A 24,242-nucleotide genomic window follows, 5' to 3' on the forward strand; every position below is an offset into this window, starting at 1 on the left:
TTTATTGATATTTTACAGAGAGGAAGGGAGAGGGATAGAGAGCTAGAAACATCGATGAGAGAGAAACATCGATCAGCTGCCTCCTGCACACCTCCCACTGGGGATGTGCCCGCAACCAAGGTACACGCCCTTGACCGGAATCGAACCCGGGACCCTTCAGTCCACAGGCCGACGCTCTATCCACGGAGCCAAACCGGTTTCGGCTACTTTCAACCTTATTGATCCCAGCTATCCCAGTTCTCAATCCTGTGCCGTTGCCACATTATTCCACGCTGCCTTCTAAGGCCTGAAATTCCTAGCGCCCTGCCCCAGATCCTGGTGCGTGTGCGTCCATTCAACCAATATTTCAACTCACTATTTATGGTGTGTTCAGTTCTAGGCCCAGGGAATGCAAGAGTGAGCACGTGCAGCCATGGCCCTGCCTCGGGCAGCTGACCTGTGTTCATCAGGAAATGCACACTCACAGTTGTGCCAAATGCGCAGTAGGTGTGCACTGAGCTGACTGGGGCTACAGCTGCTGGGAAAGGTACACTTCGGTGTGGGAGCTCAGAAAAGGGGAATTTGACCCTGAAAGGAAGGTTAGGGTACCTCCCGGGAGAGCGGGGTAAGGAGCTGAGATCTGAAGAATGAAGAGGCGCTAACAGAGAGAAGTGGAAGAGTCTTTCGGTGAGGTCCAGGTGGCACAAAGGCTCTGCCAGGGAGCAGTGTGGACAGGAAGTGAAGTGGCACCTCGGGGGTGAGGAGTCTGGAGAGGCTGGCGGACCACACCTTGGAGGGCCTGAGAGGCCTGGGCAGGGACTTGGGGGGTCTTTAACCTAAGATCAATGGGACACCCTGGAATGAGCTTCAATAGGCGCCTGAAACAATCAGATTTGCATTTCTAAAGGTCTCTCTTACTCAACAGTGCAGCCATTCCCAGCCTATCCCGCTATCGCAAGGGTTCAGAGAGCCGATGGTCAGGAGGCGTGGACAGAGAGAGATGTAACAGGGGATACAACTGATGAATTCTGGACTCAATATTGGGGTGCTCACTGTGAACACCTCTGGATCCAGCCCTTGGAAGGCAGGGGCCACATCATATGTCTGTGTGATATCAGGTCCCAGAGCAGCCTGCGGCATGCGGGGCTCAACGGCGTTTTCTGAAAGGGCGAAACTGACCAGCGGTGCCCGGTGCTGCTTCTGCGTGTGCGGTTCTTTCATTCCCTGTGGCCCAGGGCTGACGGGCTGGAGCACCAGCGCTTTCTCCACCGTGCTCCTTTGCATTATTTCTCCTACATGTATCCAGTTCCTCCTCAAAATCTTCAAGTTCTCCTTTGTATACTTTGTCTCCCTTTGCCTACCCAGCACATGCAGGCTTAGCCGAGAGGCTGAAGGACTTGGGGGACTCGCCCAGGGAAGCCCAGAGTGGAAGGGATGTGTGCGGGCCTCCCCAACCCTTCCTCAGCCAGCACCGGGGGCGGAGCGCCTGGCCGTGGTCATGTTTTCCTGGTGGGCGGGTAAAGGAGACTCATCCAGGTCAGCCCTTCTGTGTACCTGCCCACGGTGTCACCTAAAAACACAGGCTTGTCTTCCACGTGCGCTGTCATGGGGCACAGGAGGGGAGAGAACGCGGGTGGCAGAGAGGGGCTGGAGGAGGAACGGGAGGGTTGAGAGGAGAGGGGGCGGGCAAAGGCATCCACAGGGGACTAGGGAGGGAGGGAGGGACTGTGAGAGGGAAAGGCCCGGGCCTCGGGGCCGCAGGCTGTTCCGGAGGGAAGCGGGTGGACGGGGAGGGAGACAGAAGACGCTCCCGGAACCACAAGCGAAGCATTTCATATTCTTGGGCTTCCTCTCCGGCCCCCTCCGCACGTTTCTCTCTGAAATCCCAGAAGCGACGCCTACCTTCCTCCCGCCCCAGGATTCCGGGAGCGCCACACTCCCTGGAGACCTGGGGTGGGGGTGGGGGTCGGGTCTGGTTCCAGGGAGGCGGGTGCACACAGGGGCTCCTTAGAGGGTGGGGTGCCTGTTGTCTATTTCTGCAGGGCAGGAGGTCGCGGGGTGACCGCCAGGTCGCAGAGGCTGAAGGATTTCCTGTGTCCCCGGTACTGAGGGGAACAAACTGGGAATCCCGAGCGTGCACTGGGTGCCCTGGGCCGGTCACCCCCAGGCTGGCTCCTCCGCCTGCGGGGCAGAGAGCCCAGCACGCAGCAGGAATTTGGGGCGGATCGGGGTGGGGGCGCGAAGGGCGCAACGGAAGCAGGAAGTGAGGGGCAGAAACGGTGAAGCCTGGGGAGGGCTCCGTCAGCCCCTCAAGGACAGGCGATTCCTGCTCCCACCCACCCACCGGCAGGACCGGACACCCGTGCGCAGCCCGCGCCCTCCTCGGCCCCGCCCACGGGAGCCCGGCTGCGAGGAGCGAGGCCTCACTTGCACGCCCCCCTGCTCCCCCCTCAGCCGCTGCCCGCAGGCACTGAAGGACCTCTGAGGCGGCCCTCCCTCCACGCGGCCCGAGGCTGGGGAGGCGCCGGTGTCGGGAGGTGGAGCAGTTTGGTTCCCGCAGCCCTCCCTCCCTCCTTTCTTCCCAGCTATAGAACCAGCTTCAGTTTCCCCTCGCAAACCCTCAGGGCCCTGCCCCCTCTACAAACCAGCCTTACTCTCTCTAGTCTAGAGCCACTTCCCTGCCTTCCGTGTGGAATTGGAACTCTGATTTCGGCCTGGGCGACTCAGGATTTAGGGGGCAAATTTAGGACTGACTTCACACAGCCCTGTGCTCCTCATCCTGAGTCCACCAGTGTCACCGGTCATCCCTCCCCATTTTTGTGCTTATTTGCTATTTGGAGGTTCAGAATAAGGGAAGGACATACCTTTAATAACCTTTGACATTTTCCCATGCCAAGGATGTCTCGGCTTCCTTTCTTAACCCCCCCCCCCCCACCTGCTCCCCTTCTAGTGCACCCTTGATAGACACACAGAACTGCAGGTTTCAAAGAGGAAAAAAGCACATTTGTTGTTGCTGGTAGGAGGGCATGAAGGAGGGTTCTTCACCTTACCCAACACCTCGTGTAGATGGGAAGTTTGGGGCAATAGAAAAGGCAGATGTGGGTGTATCTGTACAATATAGAAGAATCTGATATACTTTGTATAAAAGTCACATGTCCTCATTTGTGTCCTTTTGCTGGCTAGCTGGGCTGGGGGGCACCGGGGACAAAAGCTGGGGTGGTGGGCCAGGACACAGGGATGCCCCGTGGTCCCCATCGGCTGGCTGTCCCCTTGTGGGGTCACTTTGGATCCTTGGTGGGGGCATAGCAGAGCTCCAGTGGTCGGGACACTTTCCAGAATTTCTCATTCACCAGCTCCAGGGTCAGAGAGCCATTTAGTGTCTGCAGAGGGGGTGGGAGGAGAGGCAGGGGAAGAGAAAATGAAGTTGGAGAAGACAGTAAAGGAAATGAATGAGGTGACCACGGGAGGAGGCAAGGAAAGGAATAATAAAGAGATGGGGCAAAGCAGGGGCACGTAAGGAGGAGGAGGAGGAGGAGGAGGAGGAGGAGGAGGAGGAGGAGGAGGAGGGAGAGGGAGAGGGAGAGGGAGAGGGAGAGGGAGAGGGAGAGGGAGAGGGAGAGGGAGAGGGAGAGGGAGAGGGAGAAGGAGAGGGAGAAGGACAGAGAAGGGAGAGGGAGAGGTGGTCAATCAGAAGTCAGGATCATGGTTGTGGGGCCCCAGGCCACGCTCCCTGCTTCCCCCACACCACGGCCCTCAAAGGCTCTCACCGTGAAAGCTCCACCCCCGGGGGCAATGTAGATGGTGTACTGCTTTTCGCTGACACCTTCCAGGCTGGGCAAGGCAGGCTCTTCAGGGCTGTCACCTCCGCCAGTGCCCCCACCCTCCCCACCACCCCCATCAGGTCCCCCAGCATCAGAGGCACCCCCCCCAGGTCCTCCTGGCTCCCCCGCCTCTTGCTGCTGCCTCCGCTCGAGGGCTATGCGCAGGGCCAAGTACTTGGAAAGATGGTCCACGGTGGCGTTCCCAGTTGTCTTCACATACCTGGGGTAGGAAAGACGCACATTCAGGACACAGAGAGCCTCAAATGCAGAAGGGAAGTAGGGGCTTTCCAAAGGGCCTCTGGGTTAGGGTTTTTTTCTGGTTGGGCAAAGCCGACTTCTGAGGGAAGGCTATAAGATCTTTGGTTTCTCAATGGTCTGGGGAAAGACAGGGCTCTCACCTAGTCTGGCAGTATTCTCCCTTCTCCACGAGCAGTGGGTGGGGCCGGAACACGAGCTCAATTTCTCCACCTGGCTCAGGGGGACTAGGGGCCCCAGGAGGGCTTGGGGGGCCCAGGGTACCCCCTCCCAGAGTCCCTCCCCGGTCACCAGAGTCTTCAGAACCAGCGCCCCCACCCACCCCACCAGTGCCTCCTACCCCTGTTCCTATACTGCTCCCCCCTGCTCCCCCTCCACGGGGTCGCTTGGGGGCAGGGCCTGGGGCAGAGTCAGGAGCAGAGTCTGAGCTCACATCCTCCCCATCGCCCTCTCCCTCCCCCGGTTCTCCTTCCCCTCCACTCATCGTGGTGGTCTGATCTGACCCAGGCATCGGCCGTCTCACACGCTGGGCCCTGTAGAAGCAAGTGGTTGAGGTTAGAAAGCATCAAGGATAAGAAGATTTAGACTTTAAACTTCAGAGGTTGAAAAGATCAGGGAAATCTTAAAGGTGACACCTAATATTTATTAAATACTAACTACCTGCCAAGCACACTGCTAAGTAATTTGCATTGATCGTCTCCCATAATACAAGTCTTATGAGGCAGGTAATTACATTATCTCTATTTTATGGCTGAGGGAACTGAGGCTTAGAGAGGTTAAATAACTTGTTTGAAATCATATAGTCCCTTGCCTTTCAAAGTGTGCTCCAGGAACCTGTAGCATAGGCTTGTAGAAATGCAGAATTTTAGGCCAACTCCAAACCTACTGAATCAAATTTTGCATTTCTAATGAGACTCTTAGGTAACCTGGATATACATTAAAGATCGAGCAGTGCTGGCCTAGGGGGTGTTTTAATTCCCAGCAATGTGAGTTCAGAGCTTACACTTCAGATCACTCTATTATTCTGACTTATAGAAAGTTAGAAGGTGAGCTATTTTCCTTTTAAGAATAGTAGCGCATGTTGCTAAGAAGCTGCCATTTATATCCATGACTTCCAGGCCTGGCAATCAGGCCACAGTTAGCTCTTAGGGTGCTTGGTTTAGAAGATGTCAGGCAGCAAGTCAGCACCCGGAGTCTGGCCCGTGGATCTGTCCCACCAGCCCTGCCACGGCTTCTCTCCTGGCCCCGAACCTGTGCATGGCCTGCATGCGCAGCCCCTCCTCGATGCTGGAGCTCAGCGCCTGCTGGTTGTGCAGGCGGCTGAGACGGATGAGCACCCGGTCTTGGTGGGCCTCATATTCCTCCCGGCTGGGATAGATCTTCGAGATCAGGGCATCAAAATTGGGGTCTGGTCGCAAAGACCGTTTGGATACCAGCTTCTTGCGGCAGGTAGGGCACTCCTTGTTCCTGGGGTGGGAGAGAGGAGGCCCTGAGCAGTCAAGTCGCCTGGGCATTGAGGCCTCAACTCTGCACCTTTAACCCCATCTCCAATGTGTCCCTCCCATTACCCGCTCCGCAGGGCCGTGACAATGCAGTCGGAGCAGAACCGGTGGAGGCACTCCTTGGTGGTCATTGTATTCTTCAGCATGTCCAGGCAGATGGGGCACATGAGCTCTGAATGCAGCGACCGAGGGGAAACTGCAATCTCTGTACCGTCCATGATGGCTTCCTGGAGGCATCAGTGAGTGGAAAGGTGGTGGTGGGTTGGGGGTAAAGAGTTTTAGAAATAATTGGTCTGCCCTGGCCAGGTAGGTAGCTCAGTTGGTTAGAGCATTGTCCTGATATGCCAAGGTTGCAGGTTCAATCCCCGGTCAGGGTGCAGACAAGAATTAACGAATGGATGTATAAATAAGTGGGACAAATTGATATTTCCCTCTCTCCTTTCCTCTCTCTCTAAAACAAACAAACAAATAAATAAACAGACAGACAGACAAGTGGTCCATGAAATGGGAGTTTTGAGAAATACATTGAGATGGCAGAATCTGGATACCCCGTGTTGGCCACTTGAGAAAGATGGGAATTCTGAGAGAGAAGGAGCTACTGACTTGGAGAGAATGGAGAACAGAATTAATGTCCCTTAATCAAGAGTAGGAGCTTTGAGGAGGATCTGAGGTTGGAGAGACACCTGAGGGTGAGGGTGGCACAGATCTGTGGTTTGGGGAAGACTTATTCAACAGAATTTCTTAAAGTGTGGTCATGGTGCTACCTATATCAGGGTCTGGGGCTCCATCCCATTGCTGTATCAGAAGCTCCATTTTCAATAAACTCCCCAGGAGAGAGAGGCTCACGCACCGCTCTACCACACTGAACTGTTTACCACCTTTCTAAAGAAGGCAGTAATATGTGCTCTACCTCTCTGGCTGTTTTGAGAATTAAAGAAAATAAATGTGAAAGTGGTGTGAAAAGGTTAAGGTGATTCAAAGGTAGGACCAAGGATCAGTAGAAGGGGGCGAAACATGGAGAAGAGGCTGTGCGAGGGGGTCCGTGGATTGAGGGGCTTGGGGACCGGGAGTAGCTGTGAGGGACCCTGTCACCTGCGGGGTCCGGTGGAGCTCATACAGACTCAGTTCCCACGTTTTGCTGGCATTCTGGGCATTCGCGGGCGTCGTCATGGTGACCGAGCGCAGACCCCTGCCGCGAAGGAGGAGGAGAGGAGGGCTGGGAGAGGGGGAGGGGAAGGGAAGGGTCAGGATTAGGGGGTCCCCTCGCGCAGACCCCGCCCCTCCGGAGCCTCGCCTCTCCGTCCCCCGCCGGCCGGCCCCTCACCCGGCTCCGCCGTCCGCGCAGCCGCCGCAGCGCCGCGCCCGGGTCCCGACTCCCGGGCCGAGTTTGCTCGATCTGCAGCCGCTGCTCCGACAGCAGCTCCCGCCGCCGCCGCCGCCGCCGCCGCCGCCACCAAGGCCCGGGCACTAGGGCCCGACGTCACTTCCGCCGGCCCCTCCACTCCACTCCCCCCGCCGGCGGAGACGTCACCCGCCACTCGCGGCACGGGTGGGACGCGACGTGGACGCCCTGGTCCCCCGCCGGGAGCCAGCGTCCCCGGAGTCTCACACCACGTGGGGCCGCAGCCTCCGCCCCCGGCCCGCACCGCCGCGCGGCCAGCCTCAGCTACCGGTCCCTGCCCGCGCCCCTACCCGGGCCTCCGCGCCGAAGGGCGGGGCCTGGACTCGCTTAGATCCCGGGAGGGAACGGGATGGGGGTTGCGAAAGGGCCACCTCCCCCACTCCGCGTCCCGCAGCGGCTCTGGGGAACGGCTCCCCATCCCACACACAACTTAGCAGCCCCAGCCCGGGATTCCGGGGAACAAAGCTGCGAGGACCCCCTCCGCTCAGTCCTCCAGTCCCGAGAATGCAACTAGGTCCCGAAGTGCCCGGGACCCCCCTCACCCTCGGGGCCTCGCTGCGCTCTCCGCTGGGGCTCTCCCTAGATAGACCCTCCGACCTGCTCTCCCCTCGAGGTTTGGGGGCGGCGGCTCGGGACGTCCAGACTCAACTCTCGGCCGAGCCAGAGACTCGAGAATTGCGTTTGGACAATCAGGAGCCGCGGCCCGTGCGGGGGAGGAGGCGCACGGGAGGAACGGGGATGGAGGCACCACGCGGAAGCAGGGACACACATAAGATGGGGCCCCTGTCGGGGAGGGGGTGTGCGCGTGTGCGGGGGGCCCAAGGGGCCGTATGTCTGGATTGGGAAGCGGGCAGAGGCCTCCGCCAGAACTTGGCAGTAAAGGAAGGGGACCGGGAGGAAAGAGAAGAGGAAGGGGCAGAGCGATCCCCATTGAGGGCAGGGGGTGAGCGGGACACAGGGGAAAAGAGACCGTGATGGGCGTCCCCGTCTCCTCCAGCCTCAGCTCCCGGACTTGGGCTGCAGCTGCCAGGGGGTGGCCTGTTTCTGGGACAAGGCAGCAGTGGGTACCCTCGCCCCTTCCCCCAGTTGCCCCCTACTTCCCTGTCCTCTCTCCTTCAGTCCGTGGCCAGTCCTTATGTGGGCTCCAGAGTCGATTAGCGCAGACCCCCTCCCTTTCCTCCTCCTCCTCCCAGCCCCCTCCCTTCTACTCTCCTCCAGCTCCTTTCATCGCTGGTCCATTCCCCTAATCCTGGCCCCCTCCTGTAATCCCCCCCATCCGACCCCAGGCCGGCTGCAGCTATTGTAAGGTGGAGAGAAAGGAGAGGGGGGACTCAGAGAAAGGAGAGGGGTGGGGGAGGGCCACCTGTTCCAAGACCCCCTCCTAAGGCCAGACTGGACACTGGGATGGGGCCATGAACAAATCACCGTTGGGGACCACAACGACCAGGGTATTGGGGGGAGGAACCTGGGGCTGCAGGACTAGTGGTAGGGGGTGGGGCAAAGACCCCCTCCCTCCAAAAAGACCCAGATTGTCACGAATACACAGCGACACACACTCTCTCCTCACACCCGGCGGCAGGGGTTGCCCTGGGAGACCAGGCAGTGAAAGGGAACAATCCTTTGGGGAAAGGGGGAGGTGGGGAAGGGTCTGAGGGCTTGGACACAAGAAGAACCGGAGGTGGCAGGGAAGAGGATTTGGAATTTATTAAGGTCACAAGCACCCCTGCCTCCCATATTCAGCATTCCTGAGCCATACACTCTTTTGTAGCCTGGGAACTCAGAGTCCTCATCAGCAGGAGGCCGCAGAGTGGTGGGGGGCGAGCAGAGTCCAGGGTCCTTGAGGCAGTTACATGAAAAGTCCTCCTGGGAGGGGCAGAAACATTTGGACAGATGCACAGGTGGAGACAAATGGGTTTGGGGCGCCCACCCTCCTCTGTCCCTGGCCCTCGGGAACTTCTGCCCTTCCTTCAGTGCCTCCAGACTCCCCTCACTTGCTCTCACAGATCAGCTGGGTTCCACTTCTCAGCCCTCTCCCTCCCCAGGATGGCCTCATACCAGTGACTTCCACTGAGGCCCCGGTGATGTATCCACTGTCATCAGATGCCAAGAATGCGACCACATCTGCCACATCTATGGGAATAGTGGGGAGAGGGCAAGCTCCTACTTATTCCCACAGACCCAAAAGAGCCATCATCTCTCACCAGAAACCCTCCCCTCAAAACACAGCACCAATTATCAACCCTGTGAGACCCTCTCTGACACCACAGGCTTTGGGACCTGTTCATTCAGGGCCCTCCCCAGAGCCTCCCCTTCACTCAGCGCTCACCCTCAGGGTTCCCCAAATGTCCCATCGGGATCATTCCAGTCACCTGTAAGGAAACACTCGTGTGGCTGAAAGTTTCTTTTATGGATTTTTTTTTTTTTTTTTGTAGATTGAGTCTGTGACCCTTTTTTCTTCTGTCTTCATTCCTGTGCACTTACTGATTACCTGTTTCTAGCCAGGCACTGTGTCCGGCATTCTCTCGCTCTCTCAAACCCAGAGAGGCTGGGTCTCTGCACGGTTCTGCTCTCTGCCCTCTACCCATGGCCTACCTTGTCCAGCACTTTCTGTGGCACTTTCTGTGTCATGGGTGTTGTAATGAACCCTGGAAGGACAGAGTTACAGCGGATCCCATGTCTGTGGAAGGGAGAGCAGCTGCTGACTGTGGAGAAGACTGAACAATGACCCTTCCCTCGGAGCTCCCACATGCCTCAGCAAAGTCCTCTGTCCCCCATGTGTCTGACCAACCTTCCCAGTTCCCGGGCTACAGTTTGGGTCAGCCCAATCACTCCAGCCTTGGATGCTGAGTAGTTTGTCTGTCCCACGTTCCCCACCTGTAGGTGAGTCAGAGATTTGGGATGAATCAGGAGTCCCAAGAACTCCCCTCTCTATGCCCTGACCTCATCCCAACTCAACCTGACCTTCCCTACGATGCTACTGATGTTGATGATGGAGCCATGACAACCACTGGACACCAGGGCTTGGGCTGCAGCCTGAGTGACGAGAAAGATACCCTAGTTGGGGGGGGGGGGGGAGAGGGGAGAGTAACAAGGTAGAAGGATCAGCTGGAGCGAGAGTCATCCTCCACTCTCCTCAAGATAAAGGGGCCAGAAATTACAGATTCAGAGTCACCACCTTGAGGTTGACAGCTATGACTTTGTCCCAGTCATCCTCAGACATGTGGAGCAGAAACTCATCCCTAGTAATGCCCGCACAGGACACAACGACAGATGGTGGGCGAGAAAAGCAGGCCTATGGAAGAGGAAGGTTACACACCAAAAAACTATTTAGAGCCAGGGGCGGTGGAGGCAGCGAGCGCTTTGAGGGGCGAGGTCGCTCGCGTTCACCTGCACTTGCTCCAGCAGGCGCCTGGCGGCCCCGGCCGCAGACACGTCAGTCTGGAAGGCAGCGTGGGCCCCACGGGGCGCCCCCTTCTCGCTCCCCGGCCCGCCCAGCAGCCGCACAGTCTCCTGTGCCGCTGCCCCGTCCAGGTCGCAAGCGGCCACGGTGGCCCCCTCTAGGGCCAGGCGCACACTGACGGCTCGGCCAATGCCGCTTCCGGCACCTGCGGGGTGAGAGACCACGCGGGGGTGGGTGCGGGAGGAATGGGCAGAGGTCAGAGGTGAACAGGGCGGTTAGTAAAATTCGGGCCAGCGGCTGCAGAGGCCAAGGGCACGCCCCAACATCATTCTGGCACCCCAACCCGCCCTGAAGGAGGACCCCCTCAACCTGTGACCAGGGCCAGTGCAGAGCCGAGCCGGAGCGGAGTCGCCATGGCTGGCCGTGGGCGGGGACCAGCCCGGAGCCAATCCGGGCGCAGAGGGGGCGTGGCGAGAGTAAAGCTTGGCCAATTGTAGCCGTGGCAGCTTTAGGCCGCCGGCGGCCAACCGCTGGAGCCGACCTCCCACCGCGGGGGCGTGGCCAGGCACTGCTACTTGGGGCCATGAGGAGTGGGAAGATGAGGGGCCCCCATTTCCCCCCAAAAGACAAAGAATGCATTTGGGGCGGAAGATCCGAGGACTTTATTTCCGGTCACCACCCCACCTCCTCGATCCAAACAGCGATATAAAAAATATTAGAAACAAAAATCAGGCAATGAGATTAGCAACTAAAGTCCCTCCCCTCCAAATCAAGACACACGATTTAAGTTTAGATGTTTATCGCGACTCCTGCTGCCCCTCCTCCCAGGGCTCTAGCCCTCCCTGCAGCCTCTACCAACAGGTGGGAGGGAGGGAGGTGGAGGACCCTGGAGAAACCTGTGTGGGGCAGCTTGGTTCTCTGAGAACAGGTGGGGTAGGAGACTCGCGGTAGGCCGCCATCACTGGTCTCTTCCAGCCTTCTACATGGCCCCATTTAGTGCCCCACACCCAACAACATGGTCAGCACATGCCCAACACTATGGTCCCTCTGGCCTCTCATGCTCATCCCTACAGCTCCTATAAGACTGTCAAATCTTGCTGCTTTCATGCCAAAATGACTACTTCCCTAGGAAACAACTCCTTCCTTTGGCAGATGAGTCTGGCCAGGGCCCCCAACCTCCACAGACCCCAGAACCAGAGGACTTAAGAGGCTAAAGGTTTGGGGCTGGGGTGGGGACAGTTTACCCCACCTCTCACTCGAGGTGGGCAATCAGCACCATCATGACAACTCCCCCCAGCAGCCCCAGCACCTCCAGAAGTGACTGCAATGGTGAAGCCTCCCTCAACAGCTCAGGCAACACAGACACCGTTGCTACGTAGATAAAGCCACCTGCAGTGAATGGCAGAATCCAGCCAGGACCTGTACCACCTGCAACTTCACTGCCCACTGCCCCTCCTTCAGTTAGGAGGGCACAAGCTGTGCCTGCCAGTGCCCCTATTGCCGTCAGTAGTTGCAGAAACATTGCCTGGTGGGCAGAAAAGAGAGAGAGGCACTCAGCATCATCTAAAGGTTATTGGTAGTTTAGACTTGGCTGCTAGGAGATAGGTATATATGAGTAGGGTGTATGTCTTTGGAAACAAAAGAGTATGATAAAGCCCTAGCTGGTTTGGCTCAGTAGTATAGTGTTTGCCTGCAGACTGAAGGGTCCTGGGTTCGATTCCAGTCAAGGGCACGTGCCCAGTAGGAGGAGTGCAGGAAGCAGCCAATCAATGATTCTCTCTCATCACTGATGTTTCTATCTCTCCCTTCCTCTGAAATAAAAATTAAAAAAAAAGAGTATGATAAAAAGAGGGGGTCTAGAATAAACATTTTCTGAAAAATCTTAGATATCAAAAAGTCCTTTTCGCCCTGACCGGTTTGGCTCAGTGGATAGAGCGTCGGCCTGCGGACTGAAGGGTCCCAGGTTCGATTCCGGTCAAGGGCATGTACCTTGGTTGCGGGCACATCCCCAGTGGGGAGTGTGCAGGAGGCAGCTGATCGATGTTTCTCTATTCCTCTCCCTTCCTCTCTGTAAAAAATCAATAAAAATATATTAAAAAAAAAAAAAAAAGTCCTTTTCACAGACCTTTTGATTCAGTAATCCAGGGTGGGGAGTGTGGTCTGAAAGATCACAATAAACCATTCACATGGTTTATAGACCACAGTTCAAGAAATACTAAGTGCCCTGGGCTTATGTGGCTCAGTTGGTTGGAGTGCTGTCCTGTGCATGGAAAGGTTCTGGGTTCTATTCCTGGTCAGGACACATACCTAAGTTGCAGGTTTGGTCCTGGTTGGGACACGTGCAAGAGGCAACCAATCAATGTTTCTCTTTCCCTTTCTCTCTCTCAAAATAAAGAACATATGCTCAAGTAAGGATTAAAAAAAAATACTAAGCTATAGAAAAAAGAAACTGAACTTCCCCTCATTTCTAGACTTATTGTCAATAACAGTATGACTTGTTTGAAACTAAGGAGAGGCAGACTTGGGTTTGGGGTGGATGAACAGGGAGTAGAGGGTAGGAGACACATCATCACCCACCTGCTTTTTGCTGCAGCCAGACTGGACCAAGATGGCAAAGTCCCCAACTTCGTGGGGTACTTCATGTAGCAGGACAGTCATTGTGGTCAGGATCCCCAATCCCAAACCCCCTTGAAATGAAGCACCAATGGCCAGACCATCTGTGAAGTTGTGTGCCAGGTCAGCAGCCAGATTGAGGTACCCTGATACTCGGAGATCTTATACAGGAGGAAAGGAAGACAAAACAGTTAGATGCTCCATCACCCCATCCCAGCCCTGGTCAGTCATTATCACATCTTCCCCCAGAGACCACTTCACAACCAGCTCTTCAGTGTTTTCCAGACATCTGCCATTACCCACTGCACATATTCCATGTGATTCATGATGATGCCCCGTGCCCGGGCTTATTACCAATTCTGGACCTCACCTGAACCTGTTTTTTCCTCTTCAGAATTCTGAGGTCTCACTGGCCCATCTTTGGGCCCTGTGCCCCCTCCTCTCCGCTTCCTCAATCCCTCTGCTTCCTTTTCTTCTTCCTCTGAGTTCTGTTTCTCCTTTGCAGAACGCTCTGAGAGAAGGAAGGAGTTGATAAGAGTGGGGAACTCCCCTCGCACCTAAGGGCCATAAGATGAAGGGATTCTGAGGCAAGCGAGGTGGCTTTCAGTGAGGTTGTTACTGGGCTTACCCTGTGTTCCATGTCCATGACTTCCGTGTGTGTGACCATGTCCATGATTGTGTCCGTGTCCTCCTTTCACATGTCTCACAAATTTCTCCACCACAAGAAAGGCGACAATTCCACTGAGGACCCACAGTCCCACAGACAAAATAGGGCCCTGGCCTGGGAATGGATACATTGAGACATTAAGGGAGATGTGGGTTCCAGACTCTCAAGTGTAGAAAAATTGGGAGGGATTGACCTTCCCCAGCTCCCCAATCCCTGTCTCCATTTTCCCCTTCCGCACCACTGTGGGAGTGTCCATGTCCCGGCTGCTCCTGAAGGTGGTAAGAATGAGGTTCTGAAAGGGGGAGAAAAGGGCAGATGAGAAAATACCTGCCCCAAGGGGGATATATTTGCAGAAATATTGGAAGGTCAGAGATCACAAAGGGGGAAGAACCCTTTGCCCAAAGAACAAAATATATTAAGACTAGAGGCCCGGTGCACGAAATTTACGTGGGCGGGGTGGTGGTGGTGGTGGTGGAAGGTCCCTCAGCCCGGCTTGCACCCTCTCGCAGTCTGGGAGCCCTTGGGGATATCCAACTGATGGTTTAGGCTGTGAGGAGGGGGCCTAAGCCATCAGTTGGACATTCTCAGCACTGCCATGGAGGTGGGAGAGGCTCCCACCACCACTGCTGTGCTAGCCAGCCGTGAGCCTGGCTTCTGACTGAGCTGTGCTCCCCGTGGGAGTGCACTGACCACCAGAAGGCAGCTCCTGCGTTGAGTGTCTGCTCCCTGGTGGTCAGTGTATGTCATAGCGACTGGTCGTTCTGCTGTTTGGTTGATTTGCACATTAGCCTTTTATTATATAGGATTATATAGGATTTGAGGTAGTGACTTGAGGTTACTTACCCAGGGCATGAGGAATGAGGTGCAGAAAGGCATCTCCCAGGAGCCCACCAGAAGCAAAACTGAGCAAGATCTGGAGCAGAGAGCGGTGCCGGGGGGAGTTTGACTCCACAGGGATAAGGAAGAGGACGAAAAATGGAGCTGCAGAGATCAGCACTGTGGCCCCCAGTGCCTGGTGAGGGAGAGTCAGAGGTCAAGTGTGCAGGATTTCCCAACAATCCAAAACCAGTCCCTCTCTCCCTCATCCCCTAGGGACTCACGTAGGCCCAGAGAGTGACAGTATCCAGGTCCCGCTTGATGCCTGGAACCTCCCCATAGCCTCCATGGCTGTGCTCATGGTCATGTCCATGTCCTCTGTGGTAGAGGCTCTCATGGGAATGGCCATTGCTATGGTCATGATGCAAATCCTCATGCAAATGTTCGTGGTCGTGACCATGGGTATGCCCATGCCAGATGCTCTCGTGAGTGTGGCCATGGCCGTGGGCGTGGCTGTGTCCATGATGGAAATCCTCATGTGAGTGGCTGTGGCCATGGAAGTCTTCGTGCAGATCCTCGTGCAGGTCGCCATGACCCTCGTGTCCGGCCACTAGCAGCCCCAGGGCCGCCCAGGTCAGTAGTCCCACGGCCACCCAGTGGGGGGCCCCCAGGCTTCTGGCCATCACGCTGACCAGAGGGACAGAAACAGTGACTCCACTTGATCAACTCTATACCTGTGCGGGGTCCGCTTACTCCGCTCGCGCCCTCCGTCCACGTCTACGAGCCGCTCCCCCATTCCATGTTGCCCCACCCGCGTGGTTCCCAACTCGTTTTTTTTATTTCGAACCTCCTCCCGATGTAGGGCCCGGGACACCACTCTAAGCTTTGATCCTCCACTTTACAGATTCTCTGGGCCCTCGTCTCTATGATGAGGTGGGGAAAAGCCTGGAAAGGACGTGGGGAAAAGCAGGGAATGCTCACCAGCTCCGGGATCCTCTCCTCACCAGGTCTACTCGGACGTGGCAGTCCCGCCTCTAGCTCCCGCGGGAACAGGAAGTCTCGTCTCTCGGTTCCAGTACTTTACCAATATGGCGGCAGCGGGGCCCTGCCCCCGCGCGCATGCGCGGGTGAGGAGGTTATTTGAGGGGAGGGTGGGCGAGTCACAGGCCGGAGACCGCCTCCTCCGTTTTCAACTAGACGAGGGGGCGGGAACTAGCACGGCGACTTCCCTTCTGTACCAAGATGGCTGCCACATCGGCGCTGTCATTTTGGTGCAGAGCAGAGCGAAGCGCTTAATTCGACCCGGTTCAGGCCAGAGTCTTTTTCTCTAGGACTGCTTCGTGCTCAGCTGGCCCCTCAATTAACCCTTGGGGATCTCTAGTACCTCTTCGGTATCCCGACACTCAGCCTGGAATCATGTCTTGGGCTGCTCGCCCGCCCTTCCTCCCCCAGCGGCATGCCGCAGGGCAGTGTGGGCCGGTGGGGGTGCGAAAAGAAATGCATTGTGGGGTCGCGTCCCGGTGGCGGCGGCGACGGCCCTGGCTGGATCCTGCAGCGGCGGCGGCGGCAGCGGCGGCGGCAGCCGGAGAACAACAAACCCCGGAGCCGGAGCCGGGGGAGACTGGACTGGACGCGATGGGCGACAGCGGGCGGGGTGAGTGTCCAGCGAGCGGACCTGCGAACCAGGGACCGCGCTCTCTGCACCCCTCCCCCTCTCTGGGTGCTCTTCCCGCTGCGCTCCCGCCCCCTTGTTTGTAAACACGTGTCCCCTCCCTCCCCAGGGCCTCAGCGCCCTCCCTCCGGGGCGGGGCGGTGACGGGGAAGCTTCCGCCCTCCGGCCCTTGCGGTCCGAGGCCCTGCACACCGCCCTCCCCGGCAGGGGCCGGGAGTCCTCGAGTTTGAGGACTCCTGACTTTGGAAGGCAGGTCCTGCGTCCTGGGAGAGGTCTCTTCCGCCTGCCTTGTTTTCCTGCACGCTCTGCCCACGAGCTGGGAGTGGAGGGCTTATCCCACGTGTTGCCCCACCCACAGGAGACTGGCTTGGGCGTCTGGCTTGGGGTGACCAAATACATTGCTTGGAGTTTTCCTCGCCTGAATTATCCTTCTCTCCTTTGTGAATCCCTCCTGTCCTCACAATTAGAAGTTGAATGTTGTGTGATAACCGGGTGTCTCTGGGCTTGGGAACGGGGTAGGAGTGTGGGGGGCAGGGAGCAGTGGAGGATTTGAAAAAGTCTTCAGTTGAATGATCGAAGACTCATTTTCTCTTTTTGTCTCTCCTGTCTGTGTGTCTTTGTGCCTCTGTGTGCCCCTCTTCCAGACTCCCGAAGCCCAGACAGTTCCTCCCCAAATCCCCTTTCCCAGGGTGCTCCTCCCCATTCTCCTCCTGGGCCACCTCTACCCCCTTCAGCAGCCCCTTCCCTTGGAGGCTCTGGGGCCCCACCCCCACCCCCACCCCCAAGGCCACCCCCTCCCCTGGGCTCCCCCTTCCCTGTCATCAGCTCTTCCATGGGCTCCCCTGGCCTGCCCCCTCCAGCTCCCCCAGGATTCTCCGGGCCTGTCAGCAGTCCCCAGGTGAGAGGTTGTGATCCACATTCTGCCTCTCCACTTTCATTTCCTTGTGACCCTAGATCCTTGTGTGAACTTCCCCATGACCCACTGGCCTCCAGACCTCTAATTCTGGCAGGCCTGTTGTCCTTGTGAGACCCCCTGAGGTGACTGATCTTGCAGTGCATGTGTCCACCCCAATCCCAAAGGAACCCCAATATTCCTAATGTCCCTTTCATCTGTCAGTGATTTTCTGCCCTTTTGGTCCCATCTGCCCTTCTGAGATACGTACCTTTCAGGGCCACTGTGTTGCACTATTTCAAGGGACACTGTGTGTCTAGTCTCTGGGTTGTGCTGCAGGGCTGGCCCTCCACACAGACTGCAGTGTAATAATGCTCTCTGGGATGTGCAATGCAGGGCCCCGCCTAGGTGTTAGGGCATGATTTCCATCTCCTCTGATTCTCTTTCCCAGTGAGTCTCCCCATGACTTCCCTATTTCCCCTATCCCAGATTAACTCAACAGTGTCGCTCCCTGGGGGTGGGTCTGGCCCCCCTGAAGATGTGAAGCCACCAGTCTTAGGGGTCCGGGGCCTGCACTGTCCACCCCCTCCAGGTGGCCCTGGGGCTGGCAAACGGCTATGTGCAATCTGCGGGGACCGAAGCTCAGGTATGGGGCTCAGAAGACCAGCAGACAGGAAGAGAGAGAGAGAGAGATACTGTGTCTGCCATTTACCATCCCCCGTGGGATTCCCAGGGCCTCATGGGGTTTCTTTGGAGCAAGTGAGCTGGGGGAGGCCCAGTGAGAGCTAAAGAACCTGAAGCTCAGATGGGATGGGGGGTGGTTAGAGGGAAGAGGGACTGGACCACCTCATGTCCTCGTTTCCCAGCTCTGTGTGTGGCAAGAGACTTAATGGTGAGTGATTTACATGCAGCCTTGCTATTGCCATTCCCCTTCCCCCGCAGGCAAACACTATGGCGTTTACAGTTGCGAGGGCTGCAAAGGCTTCTTCAAGCGCACCATTCGTAAGGACCTGACCTATTCGTGCCGGGACAACAAGGACTGCACAGTGGACAAGCGCCAGCGGAACCGCTGTCAGTACTGCCGCTATCAGAAGTGCTTGGCCACTGGCATGAAGAGGGAAGGTAAAGGCCTGCCCACCCAGGCTTCCCAGTCTACCCTCTGGGAGAGGAGGGAGGAGGAAGAGGGAAGGTTTAGGAAACCTCTAACCTCTCAGGAAGACTGGACTGTTTTCTCGCTCCTCCAGAGGGCGATATTTGATTTCTCTCCCCTCCTCATCAGCTCTTCTCCCTGAAACCCTCATCTGATCCCTTAGTTTCCTTCTTAATGGTTCTGCCTCTGGCCTGTACCTGTGACCCTGCCTAGTCTGGTGTGAGGGTAGGATAACTTTCCTTACCCATGATGGGCTTCTCTGTGTCCCCTCTCTAACCTGAACAGCCCTTCCTCTCTTTGACCCAGTGCTCCCTCTCTGGTCTCCTCCAAATTCTGGGATTCCACTCTCGTAAGCTACAGACTTTACTGAAGACCTCAGGGCTACCTTCCCTTTTTAAAATCTTATTTTCTTCAGTCTGACTCTGGAATTCTGAGAGGTACCCTGTAGAGAGTATCTTGATCAAATCTCTCATTTTAGAAATGAGCCTGAGGCCTAGCTCTTCCAAGGCCGTTCAGTAAGTGAGTGGTAGAGCTGGGATCAGAACTCACATCTCTGAAGACCCAGGCCAGTGCTCCCTACACTGCCTCTGTGTTGAGTCAGAAGAGCACAGAATTTTCAGTCAGGCACTCTTGGATTCAGATGTATGACTTGCCATGTATTGTGTGAACTTGGGCATGCTATTTAACTTCTCTAGGCCTGAAATTCTTCATCTTTAAAAATGGAGACAAGAGCCTGGCCGGTGTTCCTCAGTGGTTAGAACATTGGCCTGCGCTCTGAAGGGTCCACGGGTTCCATTCCTGGTCAAGGGCACGTACCTGTGTTGCAGGTTGGATCCCCACCCTAGATGGGGCGGGGCGAGTGTGATCAGGAGTTAGGAAAGCAACCAATCAATGTTTCTCTCTCCTCCTTCTCCCCCTCCCTTCCTCCCTTCCACTCTAAAAATCAATGGGAAAAATATCCTTGAGTGAGGATTAACAAAACAAAAAAAAAAGAAAAAAAATGGAGATGAGAACTCACAGGGTTATAATAGAGTGAATGTTAAAATGTGCTTGGCCCTCATTTAAATGTTAGCTTTCTCCCTAATTCCTTTATCCTCTCCTTCCCTCTCCTTCTTGGCTTATGTGCCCTTTTACAACCCCTGCTTCCAGACTTTCCGTAGTCTACTATTATTTGTAGTGACTTCCCCAGTTTCTATAAATATCTCCTAAGGGCCATCAGATGCTGATAAGGCCCTAAGGACATTTCAGAACCTCCTCCTGGCAGGCTGCTGACTTTCCACTTTTTGTCCCCCCTCCCTCACCAGCGGTACAGGAGGAACGGCAACGGGGGAAGGACAAGGACGGGGATGGGGAGGGGGCTGGGGGAGCCCCCGAGGAAATGCCTGTGGACAGGATCCTGGAGGCAGAGCTTGCTGTGGAGCAGAAGAGTGACCAGGGCGTTGAGGGTCCTGGGGGAACCGGGGGTAGCGGCAGCAGCGTGAGTGATGGGGTCAATCCACCCTTGTTCCTGATGGGGGTTGGGGGAGTGGGAACCTAGGTCTGTCCTGCCTCTCCCCTCTCCCTTCCCCTCACAACCCTCCTAACACTGTCTGGGACTGGAAGTGCTGCCAAACCAGGTTTCTTAAATATCTGAGGTGGGTGTGATAGTGTCCTCTGTCCCGCCCCCAGAACAACCCACTGGTTGGCAGAACCATAGGCAAGTCCCAAATAAATGTTTTCACAAATGCCAGAAGAAAAGCCTGACTTACAGGGGTCGATTCACATGGGGCTTGAAGAAATATACCACGTTGTAGGAGGGGGTATCAAAGTCTCTTACAAGGGGGGCTCCCATTGTACTTCCAAACCTCCCATAACTCTTACCCCCCATCTCCCGCAGCCAAATGACCCTGTGACTAACATCTGTCAGGCAGCTGACAAACAGCTATTCACGCTTGTTGAGTGGGCGAAGAGGATCCCACACTTTTCCTCCTTGCCTCTGGATGACCAGGTCATATTGCTACGGGCAGGTCAGTAGCAATGGATCCCTTTGACCTCTTGACATTTGACCCTTTTTGACATGACCTTCAGTGACCCCAGTGTACACTTGCATACTCAGGGAGCCAAGCTCATTGACCTCGCCACCTTTTCTTCTCTTCCCCTGGTGTGCTTTAAATCCCATGGCCTGATCTCTGGCTCCTGGCCCTTGTTGCTCCCCGCCCAGGCTGGAATGAGCTTCTCATTGCCTCTTTCTCCCATCGATCCATTGATGTCCGAGATGGCATCCTCCTCGCCACAGGTCTTCACGTGCACCGCAACTCAGCCCATTCTGCAGGCGTGGGAGCCATCTTTGATCGGTCAGTGGCCCTCCGCTGGGCTGGCCTATAGGTAGAGTGGGTGGGGCTATAGGCTGGTCCGTGTCCAAGGCTGGCTGAGCTGTGACCTTTGAGTGACCTGCAGGTCCCTCTCCAGGGTGCTGACAGAGCTAGTGTCCAAAATGCGTGACATGAGGATGGACAAGACAGAGCTTGGCTGCCTGAGGGCAATCATTCTGTTCAATCCAGGTAAGAGGAGGTCATCCCATCTCTCAAGACCAAAGCAACCTTGGAGCCTCCTCTTCTCCAGAGACTCCTAAGTTACCCAGCTATCCCCTCAGTAAGACCCTCTGCCCGGAAATCTCCCACGTAACCAAAAACATCCCATATCTACTAATGCATTCCCCTTCTGACCCCCTCCCACAAACCCAGTTCCCTGACCAGGCATCTGGAGAAGGGCAAGTAGATGGGGCCCGGAAGGAAACAGCTGTTCATGTGGGCCACAAATTCCCATTTGTGCTGATGTGATTGGCTGCCTCCTTCCTCCTCTCTTCCCTGCTGTTCCAGATGCCAAAGGCCTCTCCAACCCCAGTGAGGTGGAGGTCCTGCGGGAGAAAGTGTACGCATCACTGGAGACCTATTGCAAACAGAAGTACCCTGAACAGCAGGGACGGTGAGAAGGAGTTGGGGTGAGGGATTGTGGGGACCGAGGATCCCATGGGGGTGGAGGTTGGGGGGCCGCAGGGTTGGAGGTGTGTTCAGGGCCTATGCAATTCCAGCTCTCACTCCCTTTCTCTCGCCCCCACCTTAGGTTTGCTAAGCTGCTGCTACGTCTTCCTGCTCTCAGATCCATTGGCCTTAAGTGTCTAGAGCATCTGTTTTTCTTCAAGCTCATTGGTGACACCCCCATCGACACCTTTCTCATGGAGATGCTCGAAGCCCCCCACCAGCTGGCCTGAGCCCAGACACAGACATGGTGCTTCCCACATTTGAGGAGTGCACATCCGAGGGGGACTCCAAGCCTTGGGGCAGGGTGGGGAGGGGCCGTGTGCCTGCAGTGTTGGTGGGGTGAGGACTAGGGAGCAGGACCGAGACCTCCAGGGGATCCATCAACCCTCCAAGGGGTTCGCTTGATATCCCAAGTCAGAGGGGACTCCAAACCCTTGTGAGAGCCGGACTTCTTCCTTCAGTGGCCGTGAGTCTCTGAATTTGTCTGGGTCTGCCATGACTGTGGTGAGTTCTCACCCTGCCTGGAATGCTCTTCCCCAGCACAAAGCACTGGCCTTGCTTCCTTCTCCTCTTGCCTCACTTAGCTCCCTGTCTGGAGAGTGGATATGGGAACTCTCCCAGAGATGGATATTGGGGGGCAGGCCCCCCAAAGTGATGGACATGGGAGTAGGGCTCTGACAGGCCTTCCTTTAACCAAGTCTGGCAGATTGGGGCTACTCTGTCACTGCCTCCTGTCCGGAGTCACCTCTCGCACGTCACCTCCTGCAGTCAGACTGAAAAATAAGGTGGTGGTGGTGAAGGGGTGGGTAGCAATGTAGAAACCCATCCGCTATTTTTAATTTCCTCTGAGGATAGAGATTTACAGTTAGACTCAAAGAAGTACTGTACTGTCCCAGGTTGACTAAGATGCCAGTGGTGGAGGTGGAATTTGGGAAAGGCAGGGCCTCAAGACGGTGGCCCTCGGGCTCTTGAAGCACTGGCCTCAACCCCTTGCCCATCTCTTCCTGTCTAACGGGGGAAGGGGCCTGGGCTGCAATGGCAGGGGCTTCCCCAGCCCTGGGCACACCCTGTAGGCTGGGGACACAGACCCGCCTGCACGTTGAGGGGAGGTAGCGGGCCTGTAGAGATGGGGTGCCAGGGCTGCATGATTTTTGCCCTGCAGCTCTTCTCTCTGGGGTTTCTTTCCCTCTTTCACTCACGTATAAAATCGCTTTCAAATTAAAAACGCTGTTTTCTGGACTGAGGTGACTTGGTGTGGACAGTGCTGCATCTCGCAGGGTGTGGGGTATCCGATTGGTTGGGACCTCCAGACACGCTCCCTTGACACTTAACGGTGCCTGAGGTTCCCTGGGGCCTGAGAGGCTGCGCAAGGTGGGGGACACAAGGCGCTCTTTGTCGGGGAGGGGGGAAGAGGGTGTGCCAGGCGGGGGTTGGGGCGGGCCGAGGAGGAAGGGGGGTGGCGGGTTCTCAAAGGCGCCTTGTTCGCCTGCGCCCTCCTAGCGCCAGCGGGCGGCGGCGCCTCGCCTCGCTCGCATCTCACCGCTGCTGCGGGCTCCGGGCAGACCCGGCACCGTGCCCGTCCGAGGGGCTCGCTAGGCGCCGCGGCCTCGTGGTCCGCCTGGAGGCGGCCTCTTGTCCCTGAGTGACCCTGTTTCCCCAGACTCTTCCAACTCGGCCGACTGTCCCCTCGGCGCTCCACTGGGTCCCTTTCCACCTGGGTTCCGGGACTCCCTTCACGTCCCCCCCGCATTTTCCTCTCCTGGAACCTGGTTAGCCTGCTTGTCTGTGCGATCTCTGCCCCACGCGTCTCCCAACACCTCTCCCCCCGGCCCCTCCCCCCCGCCCCTGCCCCTGCCCCTGCCCCTGCGGTGTGGAGGTGCAGGTCTCCAGCCGCTATCTATAGCCGAGTCTATAAATACCCAGCCCCCAGCCGCTCTGTAATTACGAGGGACTGGCCGGGGAAGTAATTATGGAGACCTGATTGGGGGGGGGGGGGGAGTAGCGACCCTCCAGGCCCGCCTCTCTCCTCCCACTGTACCCTAAACCCCACCCAGGACGCTGCTGAAGGAGGGTCCTGGGCCCCTAAGGGAGAGGGAACCGGAGGGGGGCTGTGACTGGACGTCTGGGTCCTAGAAAAGGAAGGGACTGTGGAGAAGATATTGAGGTTCCCGAAAGGAATCGTAGAGTCCTTGCGAGGAGCAGGGTCAGCGAGGAAGCGTTCCCGTCCCGCCCCCTGCCCCAGGTGGAGACCGAGGGTGGGGTTTCTGCTGGGTGGTTGTGGGCGGGCGGCTGGGGCGGGGGCTGGGCCGGGGGCGGGGGCGACGTGGGGGCTCTGGGCCGCCGGGGTGGCCGGGGACACACAGGAGCGGCGGCCGCCGAGGAGGGAGCAGCGCCGGAGACCCGACGGCGCCTTGCTGCATGGAGCTGGGCCGCTGAGCGCTGTCGCCAACCGACAGCCTCTGACCTCCCCGGGACCCCCGCGCCCGGGGCTCACAGTCGGCTTGCTCTCCTGTCAGCCTCGGGACGGCCAGTGCCTCCGGCGCCCTGGTCCCTGCAGCCCCGCGCTCCGTTCCGCCATGGAGCGGTGCAGCCGCTGCCACCGGCTCCTCCTGCTCGTACCTCTGGTGCTGGGGCTGAGCTGGGCCCCGGCCCGGGCAGGTAGGAGGAGTCCCGGTGCCCAGTCCTTGGCGTCAGGCTGGAGCTCTGAGGACCCGCTGGGACAGCGAATGCCTGGGGCGGAGCTTCTGAGTCCCGCCGGGGCTTTGGGGATCAAAGGTCCAGGGTGGAGGGCAGGACCCCTGGATCCCTTGTGCCAGCGTAGGGCTCCTTTTCGCTGAGGTGACGTGGGGAAGGCAGCTAAGGCTGAAGGTGGAGTTTCAGCTTAGAGGGCCATGAGTGGGGCTGGTGCTGGGGTCCTGGGGAGAGCAAAGCGGCCAGGCCCGTGGGGTCCAGCCAGTGGGGTGAGGGGAGATGCCAGTGGATGAGTGAGGGGTGCGTGCATGTCTTCTGGACTTTCTAGCTATATCTTGGGGCTGAGGGGAGCATCTGTGTGG

At 57.1% G+C, this 24,242-nt stretch overlaps 5 protein-coding genes across 11 annotated transcripts in view; 2 read left to right on the top strand and 3 right to left on the bottom strand.

The window, feature by feature from the left end:
- Positions 1-2,966: 2,966 nt before the first annotated feature.
- Positions 2,967-7,033, bottom strand: RING1 (ring finger protein 1). The gene is made up of 7 exons (XM_080665645.1): positions 6,882-7,033; positions 6,650-6,773; positions 5,624-5,784; positions 5,307-5,522; positions 4,199-4,588; positions 3,747-4,020; positions 2,967-3,359 (listed from the first exon to the last, which is right to left on the bottom strand). The coding sequence occupies exons 2-7, from the start codon at positions 6,725-6,727 to the stop codon at positions 3,258-3,260; spliced, it is 1,221 nt and encodes a 406-aa protein (XP_080521771.1). The 5' UTR covers positions 6,728-6,773; positions 6,882-7,033; the 3' UTR covers positions 2,967-3,257.
- A 1,605-nt stretch (positions 7,034-8,638) lies between these two features.
- Positions 8,639-10,998, bottom strand: HSD17B8 (hydroxysteroid 17-beta dehydrogenase 8; the record flags this gene model as incomplete). Of its 4 annotated transcripts, none has more annotated exons than XM_080665651.1 (9): positions 8,639-8,822; positions 9,015-9,089; positions 9,286-9,328; positions 9,552-9,636; positions 9,748-9,833; positions 9,921-9,992; positions 10,135-10,251; positions 10,347-10,564; positions 10,729-10,914. In XM_080665651.1, 9 exons carry the CDS (start codon positions 10,772-10,774, stop codon positions 8,806-8,808), a joined length of 759 nt encoding a protein of 252 aa, XP_080521777.1. In that variant the 3' UTR covers positions 8,639-8,805. The 4 variants fall into 4 exon arrangements, with proteins under 4 accessions (XP_080521777.1, XP_080521775.1, XP_080521776.1 ...); XM_080665649.1 differs by having other exon boundaries at positions 9,921-10,013; positions 10,729-10,908; XM_080665650.1 differs by lacking the exon at positions 10,347-10,564 and having other exon boundaries at positions 10,729-10,998.
- Positions 10,999-11,005: 7 nt separating this feature from the next.
- SLC39A7 (solute carrier family 39 member 7) lies at positions 11,006-15,902 on the bottom strand. 2 transcript variants are annotated; one of them, XM_080665642.1, is made up of 8 exons: positions 15,437-15,902; positions 14,740-15,142; positions 14,483-14,651; positions 13,878-13,931; positions 13,601-13,753; positions 13,343-13,483; positions 12,937-13,133; positions 11,006-11,884 (listed from the first exon to the last, which is right to left on the bottom strand). In XM_080665642.1, exons 2-8 carry the CDS (start codon positions 15,136-15,138, stop codon positions 11,612-11,614), a joined length of 1,386 nt encoding a protein of 461 aa, XP_080521768.1. In that variant the 5' UTR covers positions 15,139-15,142; positions 15,437-15,902; the 3' UTR covers positions 11,006-11,611. The 2 variants fall into 2 exon arrangements, with proteins under 2 accessions (XP_080521768.1, XP_080521769.1); XM_080665643.1 differs by lacking the exon at positions 13,878-13,931 and having other exon boundaries at positions 15,437-15,575.
- On the top strand, positions 15,872-22,428 carry RXRB (retinoid X receptor beta; the record flags this gene model as incomplete). 2 transcript variants are annotated; one of them, XM_080665640.1, is made up of 10 exons in its annotated part: positions 15,872-16,109; positions 16,772-17,025; positions 17,509-17,665; positions 17,962-18,141; positions 19,474-19,646; positions 20,046-20,175; positions 20,370-20,502; positions 20,606-20,709; positions 21,028-21,133; positions 21,272-22,428. In XM_080665640.1, 10 exons carry the CDS (start codon positions 15,872-15,874, stop codon positions 21,417-21,419), a joined length of 1,623 nt encoding a protein of 540 aa, XP_080521766.1. In that variant the 3' UTR covers positions 21,420-22,428. The 2 variants fall into 2 exon arrangements, with proteins under 2 accessions (XP_080521766.1, XP_080521767.1); XM_080665641.1 differs by having other exon boundaries at positions 20,618-20,709.
- A 1,220-nt stretch (positions 22,429-23,648) lies between these two features.
- COL11A2 (collagen type XI alpha 2 chain) overlaps positions 23,649-24,242 on the top strand; it is a 29,181-nt gene continuing 28,587 nt past the window's right edge. For both annotated transcript variants that reach the window (XM_080665610.1, XM_080665611.1), the window contains exon 1: positions 23,649-23,847. In XM_080665610.1, the coding sequence (XP_080521736.1) occupies positions 23,766-23,847 (82 nt within the window). In that variant the 5' untranslated portion in view covers positions 23,649-23,765. The remainder of the gene's footprint in view (positions 23,848-24,242) is intronic.

The sequence above is a fragment of the Plecotus auritus genome, assembly GCF_963455305.1.
Source record: "Plecotus auritus genome assembly, chromosome: 4".
Classification (NCBI taxonomy): domain Eukaryota; kingdom Metazoa; phylum Chordata; class Mammalia; order Chiroptera; family Vespertilionidae; genus Plecotus; species Plecotus auritus.

Coding starts and splice junctions, on each gene's coding strand:
- RING1 (XM_080665645.1), bottom strand. CDS start 6,727: ATGACGACGCCCGCGAATGCCCAGAATGCCAGCAAAACGTGGGAACTG. Junction 5,785..6,649: donor AGCTCCACCGGACCCCGCAG/GTGACAGGGTCC, acceptor TGATGCCTCCAG/GAAGCCATCATGGACGGTAC. Junction 5,523..5,623: donor GTCACGGCCCTGCGGAGCGG/GTAATGGGAGGG, acceptor CTCCCACCCCAG/GAACAAGGAGTGCCCTACCT.
- SLC39A7 (XM_080665642.1), bottom strand. CDS start 15,138: ATGGCCAGAAGCCTGGGGGCCCCCCACTGGGTGGCCGTGGGACTACTG. Junction 13,754..13,877: donor ACATGGACACTCCCACAGTG/GTGCGGAAGGGG, acceptor ATCCATTCCCAG/GCCAGGGCCCTATTTTGTCT. Junction 13,484..13,600: donor TCATGGACATGGAACACAGG/GTAAGCCCAGTA, acceptor TCCTTCTCTCAG/AGCGTTCTGCAAAGGAGAAA.